Here is a 24,228-nt window from a genome sequence, read left to right as displayed (position 1 = left end):
CAATAATCACATCAATGTATGAAGGTACCAATGTAAATGGACAAACCTGTGCAGGGGACATGACAGCATAACCTCTCCAGCTAAAATCTGGGAATTCTTGGCGGTTATAACCAAAGCGTACTGGTCTGGCGTTTGGTGTGGTGCCGTCCTCCACCTCTAACTTCAGTTGGTGCAAAGTGGGGAAGTAGTAGCTTGGTGCAGGCCTAATGAGAGAATGTTGTAATCAGTGAAATATGATATGTGATATATGTTTCATGACATTAAAATTGGCCATATCTTACTCAGTGCATTTACGGCCAATTACATTCTTCCGACACCGACATTGTCCTGACGTCTCATCACAGGCTGTGTCAATGGCACCACCTACGTCACACTGACAACCTAGAAGGAGGGAGAGTAAAATAAGTCACTATTTTTGAGTGAAGAGTAACTTGATGCCGGGCTAAAAAGCATTGATTCTGATTGACAGAGTGTTCCATCACTGCCCACACCCAGTATCACTTTTCTGTCTATTTTCCTCTATATTTCAAATTTCTCATTCATTACCCTTTGTGGGGCAAAAATACAGCAATGGTTCTGTACATATAATTCAATTGTGCCTTTAAACTAAATATTTATACTCAAACAATTAATGTAATTCATCGCTAGTGTTACCATAAGATCTTCCAGATATCAGAGGGATTCTACTAATTCTGCATCTGAATTTAGTCAGATAGGTCCATGTTTCTTTGTCTGATGGTGGAGAGACAGCTTTCCATCTGCTGCGTCAGCTTAAATATTTTTTAATTTATTTTACATGAACTATTACTACATTTTATAAATTCCCCAAATTTCCTTTTCAAATTGCCAGTATTTTTGTGTAACTTAAGTATGGTTTTCATGAATTTACGATAAAATATTTTGATAATTGCAATGTCTATGGCGCCCGCATACCTCTGTCATATTACATGATCAAACAGTTCTATTTGTGAGTGAATTTATAGCCCTAAATTACCTTCAGTTAAGATACTGTAAAGTGTCTTCCTGACTTTGTCTACTGTCTTCTCAATTTAGTTTTTAAACCAAGATGTGATTAATCCTCAGCTATTTCCATCACAGCGTAAAATCAGCTCAAGAGCATTTTTTAAATTTTACTCTTAGAATTGTTAACGAGTAAGAGTGTCAGCACAATAGTTGTCAACGCTTGCATCATCATCATAAAGAAGGAAAAAAGTCTCATTGGTGTTCCCAAGTTATACTCATGGAGTTTTAATTGTAGTTTTTTGAAATACTTTTGTAATATGTTGTAATACTTGCTCACTGAATATTCAAAATCCTTCTGATCAGAAGTGTGCTCTGTTGCAGTTTTTCATGTTAATGTTTGCTGTAATAGTATATGCAAGTGAGATGTGATGCTGGAAGTTGGGTAAAGCATAATATCTTACCTTGACAACCAAAATAATTATTTTTCTGTAGCAGGAAGTATCCATCTTTGCAGGAGTCACATGCATGCCCACATGCATTAGGCTTACAGTGACACTGTCCACTTTTCTAGACAATCAGATAATCAAGAGAAAAGACATATTACAAAAGTGTGGCCAAGCAATGCAGTCAAAACTCTCCAACTGTTGCATCAATACAACATAGTTTGGTTAGCAGGTGTGTATAATCACTGGAGGTACTGTTACTCACCTGTTCACACTCTCCAACACCACTCAGGGTGCCTTTCAGATCACACTGACACTCTGGTATGAGAGAGAGACAGAGAGCAATAGACAAAGTTATGAAGACGTAAATGGTAATCTGCAGTGAATAGACTCTGATTACAGGATTTCGTAACATTCATGGGTGATACACAACATCACAAAACCCTCCAATCTTCAGAGATCTGCACATTAAAGGTCCGGAGGGAGCTTTTCAGCCACAATGTTTGTTCAACCAAGTTAAAAAGAAAATTTCCCTCAATGTTTGGCAACAGTCAACCAGAGGCATTCTTTGACTATTAAAAGCTCTTTTCCCCCTCTCATGTCTTCAGGCAACATCGCACTAGTAGTGATAACATTCCTACTAGAGAGCAGAACTGTAACATAAGTGAAATATCTGGACAAAGTCTGGAGCTGTTCTCTCACTGGCCGTATAATAGGAGCCACCTTATTATTCCCATATTAAGTATTTTCAGTTGATTAAGAGAGAGATACAGCAGTGCTTGAAACTTTGTGAACCCTTCAGTTTTTTTTCAAAATTTCTACAAAACATGACCAAATAAAAACCTAAGATTTTCACAATGTTGTGAAAGGACCTGAAGCAAGCAGTTCATGTGAGGAACAGTTGCCTCACAGTGAGAAGTAACTTGAGGTCATACTCTAAAATATGATAAAAAAAAAAAATTTAAAAGTCATACTATGTCGCATGTTGTCCGAAAAGTGACCCAAAATTCATTTTTGTATAGAGTATATAGCATAGACAGGGCGATGCGGGTAAGTTTGATGTTTCGCAGTGACACAGGAAGTTAATTTTTTAAGGTCAAACGATGCTCCAAACCTCACGAAACTTTGCATGTGTCTATGTGTCAACAACTTTCATGAGTTTTTGAAGATGTTAAAGCCATCGAAAAAATGATTTTTTTTTTTTTTTTTTTTTTTTAAAGAAGAATAAGGAACGAGATCGAGAAAAAAATGTAAACTGCAAGTGGGAATATGTGGACCCTCGCGTGCTGCACGTCGTGGGAGCCGGCGGCCCCGACCCGCCGGATCCCCGACGTGCAGCTTGCGAGGGCCCGCATATCACTGCTTGCAGTTTTAATTGAGATTTCTAGTCACTTACCTATACAGCCACGAGGGTTGTTTGTAGCGAGATTCCAGTATAGAGGTTTACACTTGTCGCACAGGTTTCCCTCTACGTTTGGTAGGCAGCGACAGGATCCCTGAAAAAAAAAAAAAAAAAGTATTGTTGAGACTGGTAGCTACTGTTGAAAGTTATATTAGTTTACTGTTAGAGAGCATGCACATTATGCTGCAGAGCAAGTTTTCTGGATGACTGCAAATTGGCAGTTTTTCTTCCTTTCTTTTAAACAGAGGATATGTTCCAAAATGACTTTTTTTTTATCATATTTCTGACGACATGCCAAGAAGAAACAAAAGTTGCCTCACAGTGAGAGGTAACTGGGTTCGATCCCCACTTGAGGCATGCATATCGTTAAAAAAGTGACCCAAAATTATTTTTTGTATATAGTATATAGTACAGCAAGGGCAATGCGGCTAATTTTGATGTTTCGTTGTGACACAGGAAGATGATGTTTAAGGTCAAACGATGCTCCAAACCTCACGAAACGCGTCAGGCACCAACTTTCATGAGTTTTTGAAGATGTTAAAGCCGCCAAAAAAAGAGGCCATTTTTTTTCAAGAAGAATAAGGAACGAGATAGAGAATTTTTTTTTAACTGCAAGTGGGAATATGCGGACCCTAGCGTGCTGCACGTCGGGGAGCAGGCGGCTCCGACCCGCTGGATCCCTGATGTGCAGTGTACGAGGGCCCGCATATCACTGCTTGCAGTTTTAATTACCTTTAAATTTAATGGGAAAAACACTTCTTTGTCAAATCTGCTGGATGAAGTTCAGCGGTGTTATCAGTTATACACGTCACTGTTAGTCCATGTGAATCCACACCCAGTACTGGATTTAGACTCTGACCACTTTTATTATCAAGGCTGATAAAACCATGATTAAGATGGGGCGATGACAGACAGGAAAAAATAAAAAATGTGAGCGTGGCTTACTGTTTGAGGATCGGAGACTTCAGTTCCAGCTGTGTTACACATACTGATTGAGGCTGAAAGGACAAATTTAATACATAATGAAAACAACACACACAAATATTTTACAACAACAAATAAAGTAACAAATAACTTCAAGAAAATATCACTGAGCCCCACCAAAAAGCATTGCCACATTCATCTTTATTGGTTTAAATGATAACTGGTGTTTCTGTTCTAAAACTACTGCTTTCTGGTATGATGGTGTCCAAGGTGGTTACCTGAGCACTGGGGGAACCTGAGTCCAGAGGCACAACGGTCACACTGCTGGCCCACCACACCTGGGAGACAGAGGCACTGTCCCGATAATGGGTTACATATTGTGCCGTATGAGCCTTCCTGTGAACACCGGCAGGCTGAGGACAATAAACAAGCACAAATAAGAACTTTAGCTGTAAGCCTTTGTGTTACAATCAGATGGGTTCATTAAATCTTATTTGAAAAAGGATTTAAGACGACTCTTGAGATGGGCCTGTTTACTTTAAGAATAAGAATTCCTAAGGTGATTCCCAGTTGTCTAATCTTGGAAATATTACTCCATAGAAGGAAGAAGTCCATATATATCACTTGTCATACAGATTGCATTAATAAAACGAATGCAGATGACAAAGTGGGATTTCACAGGACACTGCGGGAGAATGAGGGTGTTTGTTCAAGAGTCATGAGAAGAGACCACCGTACATCCTGTGAAACCAAAAGCTGCATTTTTTTTCCACCAGCAAAAAACACCAACTGGTTTATCTATCACATTCCTACTGGTGGACACAGAGGGCTCAAAACCTACTCACCAGCACAGTCCGGATATCCGTAGTAGCCTGGTGCACATTCATCGCACTCCTGTCCCCCATAGTTGGGTAGGCAAATACACTGACCATTTCGACTGCACATACTGTCAGTCAAACCAGCACCATCACAGAGACATGCTAAGGGAAGAAAATATTAATCATAGTTTATTTTAGTGTTATAGCACTGCAGGTTTCCTCAAAAGTTCGATAAAAAAAAGTCATACAAAAAAATGTACATTGATTCATATAAACAATGTATACATGCAGGGACCTGTAAGATTAACAACTGATATAAAACTTTAAAATGATGGAATGACACATTAAACACTGACTACACTTTGATCATTCTAAAACATTACTTTGAATAATTGTTACCATAATTACATTCTGTGGTCTGGGCCTCTCATGAGGGTCCATCTAAAGCCTTAAGTTACAAGTGTCAAAAATCTTAAACTAAGACTAAAGTGGTCAAAAAACATCCCTGCTTAAAGTGTACTTGCTCCAGAAAATACTGCAGGCAGGTGCATGTGGACAAAAGGACACTTTTGTGTAACTATAAAGGACAAGCTTGCTGGACAAACTGTTCAAATTCTTTGCACACCAACCCCTACTGTGTAACTGACAGCAATTAGTCCAAAATATCTTCTGGGCGCACCGCCATGTGAAACATAGCCACTCTTATCTCTCTGGTTTGCTGCTTTTATATCTTCATGATAAAAGCTTGTGGCCATTTTTTTTTAAAAAGAAGAAAATTCCAGTCTCATCATTGTGACAAGTAGTGTCTCTGAGTTTGTGGTCTTTTTAGAACCTGTGGGAAGTAAATGCACATCAGTGTGGTGATTGTGTCTCACCCTGGCAGTTTGGGAAGGAGTAGTATCCAGGTTGACAGCGGTCACATCGCTCCCCCTCCACACCCTGACGGCATAGACAGCGCCCCGAAGCATCACACATCCCGTACACTGTTCCTCTGTGATCACAAATACACGCTGTGCACAAACACATTGGAAATGTTTATTTTAACAATGAAAGGAAACTAATTAAATGCAATCGAAAAGAAATTCAAATGAGTGACCCAGTTGATCTAAGAAGTCTGCTTATAAATGAGCCCGAGCTCCTTCTTTGGTCCAACTTGACAACAAAGAATGACAAATACTTCCGTCAGCTAAACTATTCTCATGTCGTGGCACACAGTGGTACAGCTACACAGGTGCCCATGTCCTGCCAAGCCTCGCCTGGTATTGGTATGTGAATAGACTTGGCACCAAGACAGGACGCCACCCGAAAGACTGCCACTGTTTTCTTTCCCTCTACGCAGCTCTTAAACATTAAAATCTGCTTTTCAAACGGTGCTGAAAATCCTTCTCAGCAGACATATTAAAGGAAAGTTATTTTACTGTTTACATTCTCTGACAAATTATATTACAGCAAAAGTCAAGGGTTAAAGGTCTTTGTTTTAATAGAAATGCCATATTACTAATAATGGATTTCCCATCTTTATGGAAACCAGAAAAGGGAATGGAGAAAATACCTAATATTAGACTGGTTAGTTCTCACTGAACAGTCCCAAATGTCTGCTGCTATCATGGGAGGACAAAGACCACTTGAACTCAAATCCCCATGGTTGGACAGGATCATTTCGGATCATCAAACTGTTATGCTGAACTACTGCATGTTATCTGTTGTCATAGTGCATGCTGATGTGTTATACCATTACTTTAATCCTCCCATTAAGCCCCAAAATAATATATGCTAGGTTTCACAAGGCCTACAAACATGACCTAACCGACAGTATATGTGCAGTGAGTGACCTCTAATTTATTAACATTTAACTCTACAGAAAGACCATTCAGACTCACTGGTACCTTACATGGTCCTCTGGAGCCCCTTTTAACTGCCTGGGCTGCCTCTAAGTAAATGTGACTCAAGTGACAAAGAAAAACCCAATAAAAAAGCAGCTTCTCAAGAGGACAGTACCAACAAAGTTTTTTGTAAATCCAGGAAATGCAAATGAGGAGAAGCAATAAAAGCTGTTAACACAGCGCAGCCATGAAAACACTTCATATCAGTTTAGATCAAACTCACGCAGACAGCTGGGTGAGCCAAAATAACCCGGAGGGCAGGTAGTTGGCCCTATACAGATAGGAAAAAAAATGAAAAGGGTTGACAATAACAACATTTTAAATTATTGTTCAAATGCCTATGAAGCTATGTTGTGATAGAACATGATAAAATTTTGTTGAATGTACTTACCCACAATAGGACCTGCAGGGGATTTGGTGGTTGTCAGGTACACGGGATATTCTGATTGCAAAAGAAAGGCACAAAATCAAGACCTCCAGAGCTGGAAACTGTGATCAAATGAAACCGCAAGTGTCAACTTTATTTATTACAGTGGGGAAATACAAAAAACATCAAATCACATATATTATTAAGTCAGGTTGAATTTTTGAGAAGTACAACCCTGAATCTGTCCAAAGTGTAAAAATAACCCTTTGTCAATTTATGGAGGGTTATGTACTAACTATTTCTTGCCTGGGAAGAATAAGTTCTTGGAGTCTAATTTGGTTTTCTGGCAACTACTATAAACCAAGAAATAACCCAGCACATTAACAAAATAAAATACATTTTCTCACTTTCATTTTTGTATGAATTAAACAGATAAAATTGAACATGTTTCTAAATGAGTTTCAAATATGATAGCAGGGTGTAGTAGCCAGACTGATACCCTTGTTTACCATCCAGACATTAGAGTGACATTGACCTTCTCGTCAAATAATTAAATAAGTGTATTTCCCAAAATGTTGAACCATGAATAATTATTATCAAAAACTGTACACTCAAGTCCTTTACTGCAAACCTCACTTCATCTGGTACGCTGGTGGCCGTGCAAAAAGCTCAAAGTGGCTGATGTTAGCCAGTGTACGAAACCTTATGAAGTTAAAAATAATGGCTGAATCCTAACAGACTGGAGATAAGAAATATTAATGTAATAACTTAGAGTAATATATCTGCTGCCCATAAAATGCTCATTGAATTGACGTTAATGGCATCAGAAAGAGTACACCTCAGGCAAATCTTCTACAGACTACAGATCTGTGCATTCTGTGTGTAAAACAACCACAAAAAAACTACTATTAAAACTTACGATGATGGTTCAAGTTAAATTACACGCTTAAGGAAAAAACACTGAATCTTTATATGGATCGGATGCTCCTCTATGAACCTTGATACTAGTTGCCAAACAATTACCATAAATTTGAATTTGAATGGGAATTCATCATGAAAAAATGTGAATGTCTGACATTTATTCAAGTTCCAGGAACACAGACAGTGAATGCTGGAGTAAGTCCATGTCCTTGTCCATGACCTTGAAAAAGCTTATGTCACAGACTGTAAAGACATGAAATTACTTGAAGCGATGAAAGATATAAGACTGAGTGGTTTATCTCTACCTCCTTGCAGACTCGTGCATCTGTAGCCAGATCAGATTAATGAGATAATAGGTTAGGTTAGGTAGTTACTTTATTAATCCCCGAGGGGACATTTTTTTAATATGGAGAAACTCTCTTTGTCTGTCTAATATCTGTATCTATTTGTTTAAATAAAGTTATGGTACTGTATGTGGAATGTGCAATAATACCAGTTAGTATTGCAGTATGCGCATACACCCTTCCACATGTTACCCTGCAGCATTAAAAGCATAGTTCTTTCAAATAAGATTTGCCACCCCCTAAAAATAAAGTCCCATCAGGGGGAAAACTGACAGACTGAAACACAAAAGGCTAAAAAAAACATGACATAAAACTGCTTCCAGCCATTAAAAGGGGGGGGGGGGTTTGTTGTCATCTTGTTCTGAGTTGAGACAAAGAGCACTTAAACACAGACACAGTGTTTCATCAAATATAAAGGACAACAGTACAGATAACTACCCTTTTTTGTTGGGAATCACGATGTGATTCAAGTCATATGGTTTATACTACAGGTCTGGTAGCCCAGAATTATATATCTAGTACATTCACACATATGTTTCCCAGCTGACGAGTTATTTATTTCAACACTCTTGAAGAATAAAATTCCTATCCATGGGCAAGGCATGACGAAAACTATAACTTACGGATGCACTGGGGGTAGTAATAGTATCCATCAGCACAGCGATTGCAGTTGTCTCCAGTAAACTGTGGCTTGCAGATACACCTTCCAGACCCCATTTCACAGCCGGCTGTAGTCACTTCATCACAGCTGCAGGCTGGTGGATGTCACATGTTTTTATGAAAAAGTAAATAAAAAATTGCCCACATGAACAGGTGCATCAAGAGCAACCTAACACATACATCAACAGAGAACAGAAAGAATTGTCTCTGCATAATATAAAATCTCAATAACAGAAAGCTTTCAACCATCCTTCATCTCAAAATGAGAGATCTTAAAAGCAAATAATGATGAACATTTACTGACTCTGAACACCTTCCGCTGCTAAGCTGACTTAATTGAGTTATTGGATTTCATGGTTTACTTTTCAAAGCGCTCAGGGCAACCAGTTTAATTCCACTGCTTTGTCATGTCCAAACACAACTGGCAGCTATTTATACAACAAGGAACAGCCATTGGCCATTAAAGTAATGTAAACAATGTCAGAGCCCAGTTTAGCAATAATACAGGCGCTGGTGCCAGTGGTGTTTCTATGTCGGTGCCATTTGTGTCTGTCTAAAACAAGATAGATCTTTGAATAATACTCTGTTTTGGCTTTGTTTGTAGGTCCTACATATTGTAGGTCAAATACCTACGTGGTGAGTTATCACTTAGTTCCCAAAACATCTGGTGTTAAATTTTTGATTTAATTGCATTGATTGAAGCAGCTCCACTGATTTGAACTGGTATCTAAAGGATATACTGCAACAGATTTCACAAAATGACACAATCAATAACTTTTAAGAACAATGCATTTCCATTTTAGCCCCATATTTACACAGTTTCTTTTGTTGGTGCAAGTCACCACAGCAAGATCTATTTAACATCAGTATGTTTTGCTAGGATGTCTCATGCATGGCTCTACAATTGCAGCCTCAGTAGGCATGTTTAAGTCTTGATTGTTGAGTGAAAAGAAAACGGAATGCTAGATTTGAAAAATGTTATGACAGGTCAAAGTGACTCACGTATGCATCCAGTGGCAGACTCAGCAGGTACTCCATAAGGTCTGTAGAAACCTTCAATGCATCTGTCACAGTTCACTCCAGCAGTGTTGTGCTACAGAACAACACAAAAGTAAACTGAACCAGGTCTACATACAGTAAGTGCCTAACAGAAAACACAGAGAGATGATCACAAGGCTCCTTTTTGTTCTGTACAGAATCCCAAGTTTCTATTTGAACTGGACATAACACTTTAATATACTCATACTCATACTGCATCTGTGTCAGATTCAAGGACACACACGCACGCGCACACACAGAGACACACACACACACACACAGAAGGGAATTTTTCTTCATATTTTTTTATACCTCCTACACCCAACAACCACACACATGCACACACAAGAATCGGTTTGGACCTGAGTGCATTTCATACCTGGCAGTTAATGCACACTCCTCCTCCAGCATACCGGCCGAAGGTGTCTAAACTTGCTCCCCTCTTTTCCACCTCTGGGTCATAATAACAGTCAAAGGCATGGGAGAAACACTGGCAGGCTGAAGAGGAAACCCCCGAGACAGACAGAGATACACATACACGCACAATTATTCTATACACTCAGCAAATTACCTTTGACTTCCCAGTCTGTATTTAAGCATCTTAAGCTACTCATTCTCAAAAAAGGAGTTAAAAGTCTGCTTGTTAAGTATTAAGAGAAACTATAAAATCCAAATTAAACAAGACGGCATATCCTCTTCCTGTACACCACCCCATGTCTCATTAATGTTTATGAATGGTTAGGGTACATTTCTCCTGCATGAGTGCAGTGATTGGATTAAAAGTCTTCTTCATCTTCCTCTCTTTGCTTTTGCTACAAGATCATATTTCATGAGAGAAAAATTTGTCAACAGTCCAAAGCAATTAGATTCCAGCTGACACGGGCTCTGTTGGCTGACCGGACGGCTTGCCAATAAGCTTTCACTATCTAGGTTGGCGCAGGCCTGGCTAGCAGACTGACTGGCTAGCTAAGCAGACAAAAAGCAGTTATCCAGGAGCTAGTTGTGCACTGTGCTGTTCATCACACATACCATATGAGGAATGTCCTCTCAACTCTTTACTGAGGCTCACTACAATACCATATCGGGGCATCCACAACAGAGCTTAAATATCAGAGGCAAGAGGACAGTTCAGTCCTCTATGGGGATCGTAATTCAAGGAGCCAGCAACATGTGGAGTAGCAGAGTGTGGTTTTGTTTACACACCAAATGAAGCACTGTACATGGACACTTACGCTGACACTCGTTCGGGCTGTCAACAGTTGCAGTACGCCATGGCTTTTGGTTAAAGCCTGGGCAGCAGCGGTCACATGACTCACCACAGGTGTTGTGTTGGCACTCACACTGGAGTCTAAAGAAAGGAAATGAGGAACCTGGATTTAGTAATTCCAATATCCGTATTGACACAAAACCCCAGACATTTTTTTGACAGCTTTGAGGCAACAGTACAACATGCACATCATTGACACATCATCGTGTTGCTATGAGAACACTTTAGCAAACAGTTGCCTATTTACCAATGGAGCAGAATTCATTTGAAATCAGATGATCATCATGTAAATCCAAATTTGGTCTGTTTTACGCCCTGTTTTGGTCTCCAAACATCCTGAAGGAGATATCTGGCTTTTTAGCTGATAGTTAATGCTAATTTTGTTTTACTGCCATTTGATGATGGACAAGGAGCAGAAAATAAGCATGAATCCTATGTTGTTCTATTGTTCAGAACACAGGGGGCTACAGTGGCTCAAAGCAGGACGTCATCACACCTCTTTCCTTTTCACCAACCATTTACAATGTCACACCCAGTAATCAGAGGAACTCAAATGTTCTCAGAAACACTTCAATGTTCTTGATTGTATCAATACAATCATAGACAAGTTAGATATGGCAGCATTTCTGCAGTCTGTGCACACTGTAAAAGACTATTTACCTCGATTAATGAATAAACAAGGGAATACTTCAGCCAGTTATCAATAGGGTGTGTAAAGTTCAGTGAAGAAATGTTTTGCGTCACATATTTGTTAGACCTGCTGAAGATGAGGAGCATTACCAACCTGTTTGGGTTGTCCTGGTTACGTCCCCCACCACACACCTGTGCGTGTCCATGACAAACACAGCGTCCACCGATGCTGATGTCTTTGATACTGTAGTAATACTGGAGACAAGTGAAAGAAAATATCATGACCAGCACAGTTTCAAAGTAACAGCAGTGTTATTAGCAACTCAGTGACATCACCCACAACAGACCAGATGTTTGGCTCTGCTTGGCAGGAGATGTGAGTTAGACATGTTGACAAGTACGAACTCAAACCATGAGCTAAGGCTCGTTTTATGGTGTGAATCAGTGCAGTGTACAAAAATCACAGAAACAGCTGACATCGCTGATTTATTCTCAGTGTTTTAAATAAAGAATAATTGAGGTGGTGCTTCAGACTTGAATTCCGAGGATACATTTCTGGAATTATGGCTTCAAGAGATTTACTTCAAAACACAATTTTGACTCTTTTACTGAAGCTATGAAACCGAAAATATCATCAGTCTAACGCTGCTGTTTTTATAAACATTTTCTTCTGCTTTAAGGAAATATGACATATCTCACAGCTGCAGCCTGTAGGAGCTGTCCAGACCAGTCTGCATCAAATAAATCACCATGATGCCTAGACAGATAAATCTGGCAGAATGTCTTGACATAGATGAACGTGTGAGCAGCAGGTTGGTGTGTTTGTGTCAGCAAAACGTAAAGCTGGAATGTAGGTGGTGCAAATCAGCAAATGTGGCTTGCCCAAATGGGAAACAAGAGTCTGCCAGTTTGACACCTTAGTGTGAGGTTGTACAGTCAGTGACTCACCCTGCGTGTGACGGTGGGGTCTCTCTGGGCCTTGGAAATAAGGTGGCCAAGCAGGGTGCTGGTGCGGAGGAAGCGCAGACGGATGTTGGTGGCCTTTGTAAAGTCTCGCAGCACCGGTGAGTAGGTAAAGTTTTTGGACCCTGGCCGGCCATTAACCAGAGACACCACAATCTGTGCAATACAAGATTGTTTTTGACACCTCATTCGGTGTAACTATTTCGATTTGGTTTTCTAACTAGTTGATATTTTACCTCTCCGTTCTCCAAAGGGACAATCCGTGAGTATTCTGTGGTGCAGAGCTGGTCATCATCATTTAATACACGAGCGTCGGGCTGCTTTCTGAACCTTTCAAGACACTCACGCTTTGAATCTGAAAAAAAAAAAAAAAACTGATTCTCTCTTTATTTTCCCCATATTGCATACTAGTTTCCTTTGAAATGAATGTAACATTTTCACATGGATGCCTTTCATAATTTTCTCTGTACTAACAATTAATACAACATTTAACCTTTTAATGAGTAATCCAGAAGGACTGTTGAAAATATCACGATTATATAGTTGATTTTATTGAATTAAAGTGACAGAAATATTCATTACTGACTATTGTAGACTAAGTAAACTTGCCGCCATAGGAAAAATGGTTACGCAACCTCAGAAATTAGCTACATGCGGACCTCTACTTCTACTGTATTGTAATTCTACGAAATACAAATCTGAGATGCACTTTCTGAGTCACAACACACAATTAGACATTTGTGAATAAACCCTGATTGATGATAAATATTCAAAGTTATTGTAATAAATGTACACCTTTCATGTGGTAAACAAAATACAATTTATTGTTATTATCATCCTTATTTCATTTAATACAGTTGTTTTCACTTTGCAAGTTATATGAAATTTTGAGCGTCAAGTTAAAAGTGATGCATGTTGCGCTGAACAGTGAGAAGTGAGACATAAACAAATAAAAGTGATACTGAAGGGATTGGCCCATGCCACTGCACCACTAGTGGCATACTATTAATCTCTGTGAACAAGGCCTCCCAGATATTAAACATCATGACTCATATATATGTCAACTCAGCAAATACGAAATATGTGTTCAGGTGTGTTGTTCAGTTCATTGGGAAAAGGTATGACATTACTGGCCTAAGTTTCGGATTTACTGCATGCCACCTCTTTACACTTTGAACACAATATCTACCTCAAAATTAAACTTCAATCCAAACATTTCTTTTAATATTTCATTCAAAGTTACAGTGTCCGAACTGTCTAAAGCAGACTAATCAGTGTGCCAGGATTAAACATAAACCAGTAGATAAATTCAAATCCATCTTTACAATAGAACTTTTTTCCACAGCAGACATTTTTACTTGTCATGGCAGGAAAGGAATGGGTGTATTTAATAATGTTAATAATGACTGCATTCCTTTCATCTGTGCCAGTAAAGATAATCCCGTAATGTACTGCATATGCATGGATTTTGGTAAACTGTTAACATTACTTGTTAAAACCTGTGCTTTCCATCTTTACTTGATTTTCTTACAAACCAGCCACTGGTGGGGATTGGTTAGTTACGTTACATGTGTACACAACTTTAGTTAATGTTCGACCTCATAATCTAACCAACAGCTAAAATGGGTGATTAGTCATTATGTTTCAACATTTGATTTATAGCGCAATAATTGAGGCACGTGCAGGAGGAGTTATTTCTTTTAATAAAAAATTGTTTGGAATACATTGAAAAGTAAATTGTTTGAAAATACAATAACATGTGAACTTACGTGCGAAATACTGCCAGGGTGTGAAGGTTCTCCCATTGTCCACAGAGTGCTCCAGCACCCACAGGTCAGGACGAGGTGAATTAGCAAACTTGATGAGGACATAGGCTACATGGAAGAGCTAAAAAGAACACAAAGAAATCGGCTAAACAAAAGGCAGCCACTGCTCAAAACGGATTTTGGCAAAATGTTGTAGTTTCCTGTACTCAATTTTTTTTTCTATCAAGTAAGGTCACAGGCTTGGCCTGGAGCTCTAACTATATCCTTTCTCACAAAAGTTGGGTCAAAACATCAGTTTGGTTGTTGTAGCTCTATAAATGATCACCTCACAATAACAGCTTTAGTGAGGACTCAGCCTTTGCCCTGGATGAACTTCCTGTTTTGAGCCCTTTTTTTCTTGCAGTTTGACTTCAGCAGTATTTGTGTGGCCATACAGCAAAGTACAAACAATCCACCAACATTTGTTAACATGGAGTCGATGAAACTTGTGCAGGTGCAGCCAGGTTAGTGAAAAGACATCAGCTAAACCCACATGATCCCTTTCTCTTCTCTGAACTCTCTATCTCCACTTTCCATCAGAATATAAAGTCCATACAAGGGAAGAAAATGATGCCAATGATTGTGTCAGCCAACACTGAGCTTTCTGTCGGGCTCAGGATGCTCATAGCAGTGCATTTCTTTTGCAGTTTGTCAACATCATTATCAAGCCCTAAAACTCAGTGACTTCATCTTGATTGAATGTTGTTCAATCCAAAGGTAATCTGTGATAGTCACTCCCTTTGTGTGATCTGGCACGTACTGGACTTGGCTTGCAATTCAAACCCTGGGACACAAGTCTGCACGTGACACCTGTCCTACCAAAAATGCCTCACCTACACCTGACCACCACACCCCTGTCTTGTTTTGTAAGGATAAAAAAAAAAAAACAGCTCATCTAAATGCTGGCAAAGGCCCAAAAGTAACATTCAACATGCTTCAGGAGTACTGTAAGCATACAGTGCATGCCCTTAGGATTGAAGTGATGAATGCAAACTGTACCTAAAATATTGTGTGCTATTTAAATAAAAGACAGTTCTCCAGGCTGTGTCTCTTTGAGAAGGATGAAGGCAGGCCCACACTCGTCTAACATCCCTCAGCGCCTTGATGAAAACCCCAGCGAGCATTTAAAATATTTAAGTTTGTGTCTCTCCTTGCATGAAGTGAGGAGCTACGCTAACATATAAAAGAAAAGAAAAGCATGGCAAAGCCTCTGCTGTGGAGTTATTGACTATGTCAAAGAGGATTCACAATTATCTTGATGGATTCCTCCCCCAACCCTGAGAAGTAAAAGCCTGAAGTTCAAGTAGCTCTTGGGTTTATGGATACTGAGAGAGAGTTAAGAGGTCAGCTGGGGGAACTTTCTGATCTCGTTCTCTGAAGACTGTCAACAATCTGTAATAACTAACAACAAAATCATTAGTTTGAGAATCAGGAATATTTTTTGACTTGACTGTCCTGTAATCAGTGTTGCCACTTAGGAAAACAGTCAGGGTAAAAAAACAAAAACAAAATCTCAATTTTAAATGGGGTGTGTCTGGAAATTAATCAGAGAACACTTCCACCCACATGTAACAGGATGCACAAAAAAAACAAAAAAAAATAGATGAATGGCACACACAAGATGTGGGCTGTGATCTAAAAATAGAGGCGAGGCTTTTGCAAAGGAACTGTCCTTCTACTGAGGACCGGGAGGAAGTTTAGTTCACACGGGCAGTGATGACATTAAGGGAGGGCTTGGTTAAGGGGGGTAGGAGGGTGAGATGGGTGGAGGGTAAAAGCCGTAGGGGTGGCTAGAGACGTGCTGGCTGGCATGCGGACCCATCTCAGATTCCAAACATAGCGCCACATTCCCCTTCCCTCCTAATGCACCCAAAGCAGAGCATACCACAGCTTTCAGGAACCTGTCACTGACACCAGTGAAAATCTTCTCCACCAATTGTCATGATGAAGATGGCAGCCAAAAAAGATCCACAAGTGTCACAAAAAGAATATTTACCACACATGAAAAAAATTCTGACCCGGTGTTGGTACAGTACGACACCAGCTGTGTTTGTCTAGGGATTTTTGGGGTCGGGTAGTGTCACATTTGCATCAGTTTACCTGTTGTTCAGCATGTTCTCACACATGTAGGATATTTCTGCTACACTAAATGTGGAGACTGGATGTCATTCAACCAGTTGTTTCAAAATGAGTAACTGTGCAGTAGTGAATTGGTAAATATAGCTGAGTATCCTTAAACTGGTGTCAATACAATAACTAAGAGTCACGTGACAAAAGCTTTTGATATCAACCTTAATGTTGATATGGACCAGTATTCAAAATCATGAACCTAAGTGAGGGCCAGCCGGTGAAAAACTAGTATGTTGTTCAGTGCATTTCCTACAAAATTCAGTCAGTTGTTACATTGCTACTTCTGTTTTTAATTATTTGAAAAGTATTATCTTACATTATAAAATCTTAGTCATAAAGCGAGAAGATAATAATAGATAAATAATCCAACCAGTTACTCCTTTTTACTCATACAACAGTTGAAATTGTGTGAAATCTGTAATTTAGATGGAAATCAAAATTGATGCATCTAACTTTATAAAATGACAAACACTATAGTATCTAATATTGACACAGTGCCATTAACTGAGTGTTGGCAAGAACCTTGCGGAAACAAACCCAGTCAAAAAAACAGTGTGATCTTGGAAGAAGGAGGCCTGTCATGGCACAGCTTTGCTTAATTTCAGGCCTGTCTGTCCAACTGTATCCCTGCCAGTCCAAACACACACACTTGAAATATGTCAAGCACCTACATATTGTTTGGACGGAGCATGAAATACTTTGGTGACATGCTATTCACATCAGGAGAGGATTCCAGTGGCATAAAAGACATGCAACAGATTGACAAGCTTGTGGCTACAAAACACTTGGGAATAACACTTGAGCAGAGCAATCCTTGGTTCCTCCCAGCATCCCAACGTGTCATACCAGGAGGTTTAGCGTAGGAGGTTGTGGGTGGGTGGCGAAAGGTCAGGGGTTGTGCTGTGACAGTTATGGACTGTTTGACAACTACCATCTTTGCCTTTTATCACCCTTCTTAAATTCCTGACCTTGACCCCCTATGTGATATATACAAGGTATGAAGTTTCCAGATCTCCTCTAACCTTCTTATTAACAACAGGGCAGCTGAGCCAACCACGTCCCTCATGACCAAACACCATTTTAGCAACAGCAAATCAACATGTTTTCCCTCTCTCAACACACTTGTCGCAATGTGTAAATAACTTTTGAAAAATGCACACACTCACATCATTCCTAAATCTTTCCACCCTGAACAGCTCAAGCTTTGTGTGTGTTGTGTGTTAATTATCAAGTCTAGAATACTGACCCCCCGACGGTTAAATACCCTGTTTGTGTGTGTGACATGTCAAATGTAATAAATGTGCACCCTTAAGTGTGAACTGCAGCACAACGGGTGCCTCTACACAGAAGTCTTACCCTTTAACTTCACACATGCTCGCCCTTCAAGTAATAGAGCTGTAGATCAGCGTTTCGTACTCACAGAAAGGTCTGAAACAAAAGACCTGATTGCGTGACCCTTTGCCAGTTTCCCTTCTTGCCGTGCCTGCCACGTGGATCTCTTCATTTATAATCTCTTTGTGTTGATGAAATGAAGTGTGCTGTAAAATGAACTGGTTAGGAATTTCTCATAGCCTTCTCAATCATTAAACTGTGCAACAATTACTGTTTCTTATTTCATTATCCACAAATGTAATATCCAAATTTTATTGTGCTGCTACAATAACTTCTGCGTGTTGCCAAGTGAGGATGAGATGTGTAGGCACAAATATATAATCGTATCCACTGTTAAAAAAGGCATGCGATGTACGCTTACAATTCAACACTGATCATTTTCAGCAAGTGCAATGAAGTAGCAGATATTGAATACCCTAATCCCAAATTCCAACCAAAGGGCACTGCAGAGCCACGAGGACTAAATCTAGTGAGATCATGGTCCTGACAGCTAGAAGCCATCTGAGTGAGCTCCTGAGGGTCTGATGTGATATCAGAAGAATGCAATTCAAAGGAGAGGAGGCATCACCTTCTGTTGGAGTGGATCAGCCGTGCCAGACAGAACACACTGCAGCCCGCTGGGGTGGAGCAGTTGCCCTCCACTTTGTAACAATGCAATGTACAAATGTTTGTCTGTGTGCAACAGGTGGGCGCTGGAAGGGGAAGGGGAAGGGGGAGGTCTGGTATATTTTTCTCTGTCTCCATGACAGAATTAGTTATATGGTAACAAAGAACAGTTGGCTAAAAGTTACCATAGAACTGTAGGTGTAACACACAACATAAAGCACATGCTGTTTCTACTTGTTTGCAGTCTTCACACTGTAAAAGCCTGAGTTGCAGCTGCTCAATAATTTGCACGTATGTTTGCTTTTCTGCATTGTACATTATACAGTATGTGAAAAAGACATGCAGAATTCAAAGGGGGCTACAACATAAAGTATTTGATATTGCTAGATGTTGTATTTTCCAATTCCTATGCGAGCAGGAATAAAATGAAATATGAATTGTTGGAGCTGTTCTTTATTGTATTGGAGCTATTTGTTGTGTTTAGCTATTAGACCATTATCTGTTTATTTTGTTGCTGTTTTGTTTGAGAAATAAACATGAATTTGTTGACTACATTATTAATGCCATGACTTTAATTTGAGTAACTGATGTGCTTTTATTTTGAAGGCACTGGGCAGCTCGGACACATCAAGAGAATTTACATATGAGTTTGCAGGTATAGCATGGGCAGGCACTGGGAAGGGTTTATAGTTTTTTACCAGGGCAAGAGAGGCAGTGGATGCTATTGTTTTGTTTGCTTGCTTGCAGAAATGGTCAATTAAACCTCATGAAACATTATGCTTGCCTGGACAATGGACCCAGCACCATGTTCCCCGGTGACTCAGTGGCCGTTAAAATCTAAGGTTCAATGTGTTTTTTGTTGTTGTTACATCTGAGGACTAATCGCCACTACAGAATCTTTGTTACATTTGGCTCAAAATCAAAACAACTCTTAAAATTGAATGACGACAACACTGATTCTAGTCTGAAATGTTTCAATGTGAGTAAAATGCTGCAATATTGCTGCAATATTATCCTGATGCAGTATTTCCTTCCACCTCTATGAATGACCTCAATTGAAAGCATATGGGTGTACTATTCATGACAGCCCTGTCAAATGGGTCTAGGAAAACTACTGCTCTCTTAACATATCCCATTGCATCAATGCCTGCGTCAGTAAACCTGTGACCACTGATTAGCATGACCATGTGTGAATTGATGACAAAGGCCTTGAAAAGGTGAAAAGAACCCACATTAACTCGCACAAGCTTTTCCACATCGGAGCACCAGATTTAGGAGGTGCTGCAGTCCAACAGTCACGCGTGATACACTCTCAAAGCTGCTGCTAACTAGCACAAGGTGGCTGTTAGTGGAGTAGTAAATATCTGCTGGGTTGGCCTGGCACCTCAGGCCACCCGGCTAAAGACAGGCACTTACATCACCTCCATCGCCACCACAGCAATAGGGACATGTCCAACAGCCAAATTTGTCTCTGGGGTCGGACTGAGTCAACTACACTTTATGAACAAATCTTTAATACAAAGCTGGATAGATGAGCTCTTCAACAGAAAATACTGCATTCTTTGTCTTTTTGGAATTACATTAAAAATCAATTAAAATCAATTAAAATCACATGACCCCAAAATGACAGCATTATCTTAAAAAAAAAACCAAAAAAAAAACACTTGCTGCATGATTTAGAAGGGCACAGTGCAGCCATGCACATCGAATGTGGACCCATAAGATCATCCATGCATGCAAGCAAGCATTATGCATGGTTGTGTCTTAATGTCTGTTCAGTAAGAGGGCTGTGAGGGGGCTCACCGAGAGGCAAAAATGAAATGTTTTCAGTCAAGATGTTGTTTGTGTGTGTTTTCTGTTTAAGTACTTTCTCACCACTAAATTACACCACCTCTCTTTTTCTACCCATTAATCCAGTGAAAAGAGAAGGCCAGGTCACTTTCAACGAGGCTTAAAAAGAACCAAACCTTTGTGAGAGTCTGAGAGCACAGAATGGATGTCACACAATACCGCCTAGAAGGATTCAAACACAAAAGGGGGCGACGGCTGCAAATAAAACATTCAAACCAAATTTGGTGGGAGTTGGACCCCTGAGAGAGAGGATTAGGTTCCAGGGGAATGTCTCTAAAATTTAGTTCTTGGAAGCTTTGTCTCTTGACGATTGCAGAATTGTGAGCATAGCCAAAGCTATTGCATTAACCTCAACCAGTTCTCTCTCGTCCCACTTCATTACAAAGGCAAGTCATGGATTTTGCACTTACTCACATATCCTACAAAGAGAAATGTATGTATAGCAGCCTGCTCAGTAAATAACCAATAAATCACAGATGGACAACAAGATGTTTTGTAATCAGAGACTATTTAAAGCCACAAAACTGCCACACAAAAGCTCCATCCTCAACACAATAAACTGATACCCACAGAAATGATCCACAGCCTTAACCTTCACCTGCAAACACCAGTAAAGTCCCTTGAACATCAATCAGCAGCTAATCAGAACCTCATTCAAACCAATAGTGTCCGATATTCATTCAGTGCCTGACTCCTACCAATCAGAGGTAATTATATCTCATCAAATAGGAGACAGACAGTAGTAAGCCCTGGCATGTTTGCCTCACATGGTCTACTCTGGGCTCACTCAGGCAGATAAGCACATGTGGTCAGGGCTCCTAAAATACATTCCCCAGAAAAAAGGAATGACTGGCAGTCTGACACATGGTGTAAATGTTTAACAGAACAATGGCTTACCTACTGTGGGCAAAAGTTCCAGGAAAAGAAGCCAATATTTTAGAAGGGATAGATGTAACACAAATTTATAAAGAGATCCAAGTAATGGTTGACTGCTTCTTCACATACTAATGCATTTGGTTAAATAAAATGTCCAAAAGACAAACATACACAAGACAAAGCTGTATTAGTGAAAATCAGTGAAGACATGATGACAATGAGCCATGATGGGCTCCCACAAATATCTACTTACAGCTAAATTAAATTCATTCCAGGTCAAAAAACTCCAGAAATAAGCAAACTATTTATGCCAAAAAAAACATCTTTAACTGTCATACAGTAGCCAACTGAAGATCACTGAGGTCATTTCCTGATTGAAGGTATAGGATTTGTCATGGGTCACAGGTCAAAAGCCAAAAAGTCACAAAAACGGAGCAGCTTGCATGGTTGTATTGGCCTGTCTGAAACAGGCCAATATACGCTTATTTACAGGACATTTCTGAGCTGGAGGCCATTTGGAAAGTGATCATGTCATAAGAACACAATGCTGTTTAATGAAAGCCGTTAGCTTTGAAGGTATTTTACCTGAATGAAAACAAGGCATGTCTAGAGTGGGATCATGTTTAGCAGGATGTTTAGCAGGTATACTGTTTCAGTGTGTGAAACACGTTTAAGCATGTTAAACCCTGAGGCTGATGGGAACGTCATTAGTTGTGAACCAAAGCATTGGAGGAATTGCATGTTTAACCTGACGATGGCACTAGATAAAAAAATCAAGGGATTATCAAAGTCATTACAATTTATCCACAGGGGAACATGTGACACCTGATTTCACTGCAATCATTTAGATATTTCAGTTTTTGAAAAACATAAGTTGACTTTTCATCAGATTAGCCCAGCCTTTAAACTTGGCGGACTTCAAACAATCTTCTTTCAAACAGAACCACCGGAAACAGCTCTGTCAAAAAAAGAAAAACTCTCTTTGAACCTCATCATTTTAACATAAACATCAACCGTGCCATTATCTAATCTATCTACTTAGAGCTATACAGACAACAGCTGAACAGCCACCTGCGTTGGTCTTGAAAGAAACCACAGCACCCATTCAGCTCTGGCTAGCCCTCATATTTCACTGAACACACAATTTATCCAGTGGATTTCTAAAAATCTACAAAGCTATCAAAGTTTCACATGGAATGGTCAAACAACACGACAGCTATAGCATCATCTTTGACAATGCATGACCTTGTATGTGTATGGTGGGGACAGCAATAAAACCCCTTGGTAGGTAAATAAAACACGTATTTCAACTCAGAAACATGCCTAAAGAAAACTCAGCCTTTCAAACCCCAGTTATAACAAATATGGACAGAAATAGCCTTTATCATAGTGGATTCACATTCTGTGGGTCTTTTCCGTCCATTTATACTTCTATTTCTACCATTTATTGAGAAGAAAGTGATAAATGTATTGGCTCTTACCAGAATGCTGAGCTTACCAATTTCATATACCGCAGGTTAGGAAACTGCCAACATAAGTTTTAGTTAGTAAATTACAAATATGCCTACACACCCTCATTTTCCCTGTGTGTGTGTGTGTGTGTGTGTGTGTGTGTGTGTGTGTGTGTGTGTGTGTGTGTGTGTGTGTGTGTGTGTGTGTGTGTGTGTGTGTGTGTGTGTGTGTGTGTGTGTGTGTGTGTGTGTGTGTGTGTGGACGGGGTGAGGGGGTGTTGTATTGAGGGGCGTCAGGGTGTTGTGTCACAGTCGAAATCCGGCCACACTCTTTTTAGCACACTATAATGCAATAATGCTTCTTTCCCAGCTCCCAAATAAACTGAGCATCACCTAGTATTAAAGTCAGACATCCCTAAAGGCCCTGCATGTGCCCGTCCTTTAGTACACCTGGACTATATTTAGCCGTGTAGGATCTTTGCTCAGATCAGTCTGTCTAAAAACAGAGATGGAAAAGCTCCCACCCATTGTCTGACACAGTTCCCATTGGGGGCCAAACATGTAACACCTATGAAAACTCTCTTTTTGAAATCTTCTCCAAAACTAGTCAAAGCCCTCCTCAAACAAAAGGTCCGGGCTTCCACCTGCACTTCTAGAAACAGATTTTACATCCTTCTGATCCCTAATCCAGAGACAGCATTCCTCTCTTTCCTCACAGTGAACAATTGAGCGTGAGGTGCAGTTTTATGGGCTGTTGGCCAAACTCCTGCCGCAGGCACGGGTCATGATGGAAGCATATTCTCCAGTCAAAGGGGTGTGAATCTGATTCCTGGCAAGAATCCAACCACTGCACATTATTCACATGATTACTGTTAGCTGATGTGATGAAGCTCAAACTAAAACATAATCATTTAACACCTTTGGAATAGCACTACTTGTGGTATGAAGGAAACACCATAAGTCAAACAACTTCCTCCATAGCATGTTTAAAACAAATCATCAGCAGAAAAACACAGCAGTGACAAAGGAGGTGCAAAAATATTGCAAATTTGTAATATCATACCAGTGATACCCAGTGACAAATGACATAACTCATTTCACAGCAGCAGAGCAATGGCAAAGGGAGAAACAAACTTTCCCTCTCTTTCTCCTGTAACATTCAGGTGCTATGTTTTACTGTCACCACAGAGCTATCATTATTCACACAGTAGGTAACAGCTGGTAAACATCTGTTCATGCAGAAAGGAAGGTATGATGATCTCACCTGTCCGAGGTCCAGGGTAACATTCACCTCGTTATAACCCATTCCCGTGGAGAGAGGGGGGCTCTGCCACCACCGCTCTGTCCCGTCGATGGCATTGGTCACCGGGTGGGCTTTGTTTGGGTCAATGGAGTTGCAGTAGTCACAAAACTGACCCTAAATGGTGTCAAATTGTTGGTATCAGAAACATACACACATACACATGATAGCAAAAAACAAAAAGCATGTTTCAA

At 39.9% G+C, this 24,228-nt stretch overlaps 1 protein-coding gene across 3 annotated transcripts in view; it reads right to left on the bottom strand.

The window, feature by feature from the left end:
• The window catches only part of LOC138617235 (laminin subunit alpha-3-like), a 53,428-nt gene that overhangs the window by 28,200 nt on the left and 1,000 nt on the right, over positions 1–24,228 (bottom strand). For all 3 annotated transcript variants that reach the window (XM_069692026.1, XM_069692027.1, XM_069692028.1), the window contains exons 2-21: positions 23,999–24,151; positions 14,393–14,510; positions 12,860–12,978; positions 12,609–12,779; positions 11,815–11,915; positions 10,996–11,111; positions 10,143–10,261; positions 9,728–9,818; positions 8,689–8,820; positions 6,825–6,875; positions 6,657–6,704; positions 5,426–5,560; positions 4,578–4,712; positions 4,011–4,145; positions 3,754–3,806; positions 2,803–2,902; positions 1,672–1,724; positions 1,425–1,530; positions 282–381; positions 47–203 (exon numbers count right to left, since the gene is read on the bottom strand). In XM_069692026.1, coding sequence (XP_069548127.1) covers positions 47–203; positions 282–381; positions 1,425–1,530; positions 1,672–1,724; positions 2,803–2,902; positions 3,754–3,806; positions 4,011–4,145; positions 4,578–4,712; positions 5,426–5,560; positions 6,657–6,704; positions 6,825–6,875; positions 8,689–8,820; positions 9,728–9,818; positions 10,143–10,261; positions 10,996–11,111; positions 11,815–11,915; positions 12,609–12,779; positions 12,860–12,978; positions 14,393–14,510; positions 23,999–24,151 — 2,193 coding nt within the window. The remainder of the gene's footprint in view (positions 1–46; positions 204–281; positions 382–1,424; positions 1,531–1,671; positions 1,725–2,802; positions 2,903–3,753; positions 3,807–4,010; positions 4,146–4,577; positions 4,713–5,425; positions 5,561–6,656; positions 6,705–6,824; positions 6,876–8,688; positions 8,821–9,727; positions 9,819–10,142; positions 10,262–10,995; positions 11,112–11,814; positions 11,916–12,608; positions 12,780–12,859; positions 12,979–14,392; positions 14,511–23,998; positions 24,152–24,228) is intronic.

The sequence above is a fragment of the Brachyistius frenatus genome, unplaced genomic scaffold (genome assembly GCF_029030835.1).
Source record: "Brachyistius frenatus isolate BFR_SWC_R1_liver_20210118 unplaced genomic scaffold, ASM2903083v1 Contig_12, whole genome shotgun sequence".
Lineage (NCBI taxonomy): Eukaryota > Metazoa > Chordata > Actinopteri > Embiotocidae > Brachyistius > Brachyistius frenatus.
This window is presented reverse-complemented; position numbering and strand designations above follow the sequence as displayed.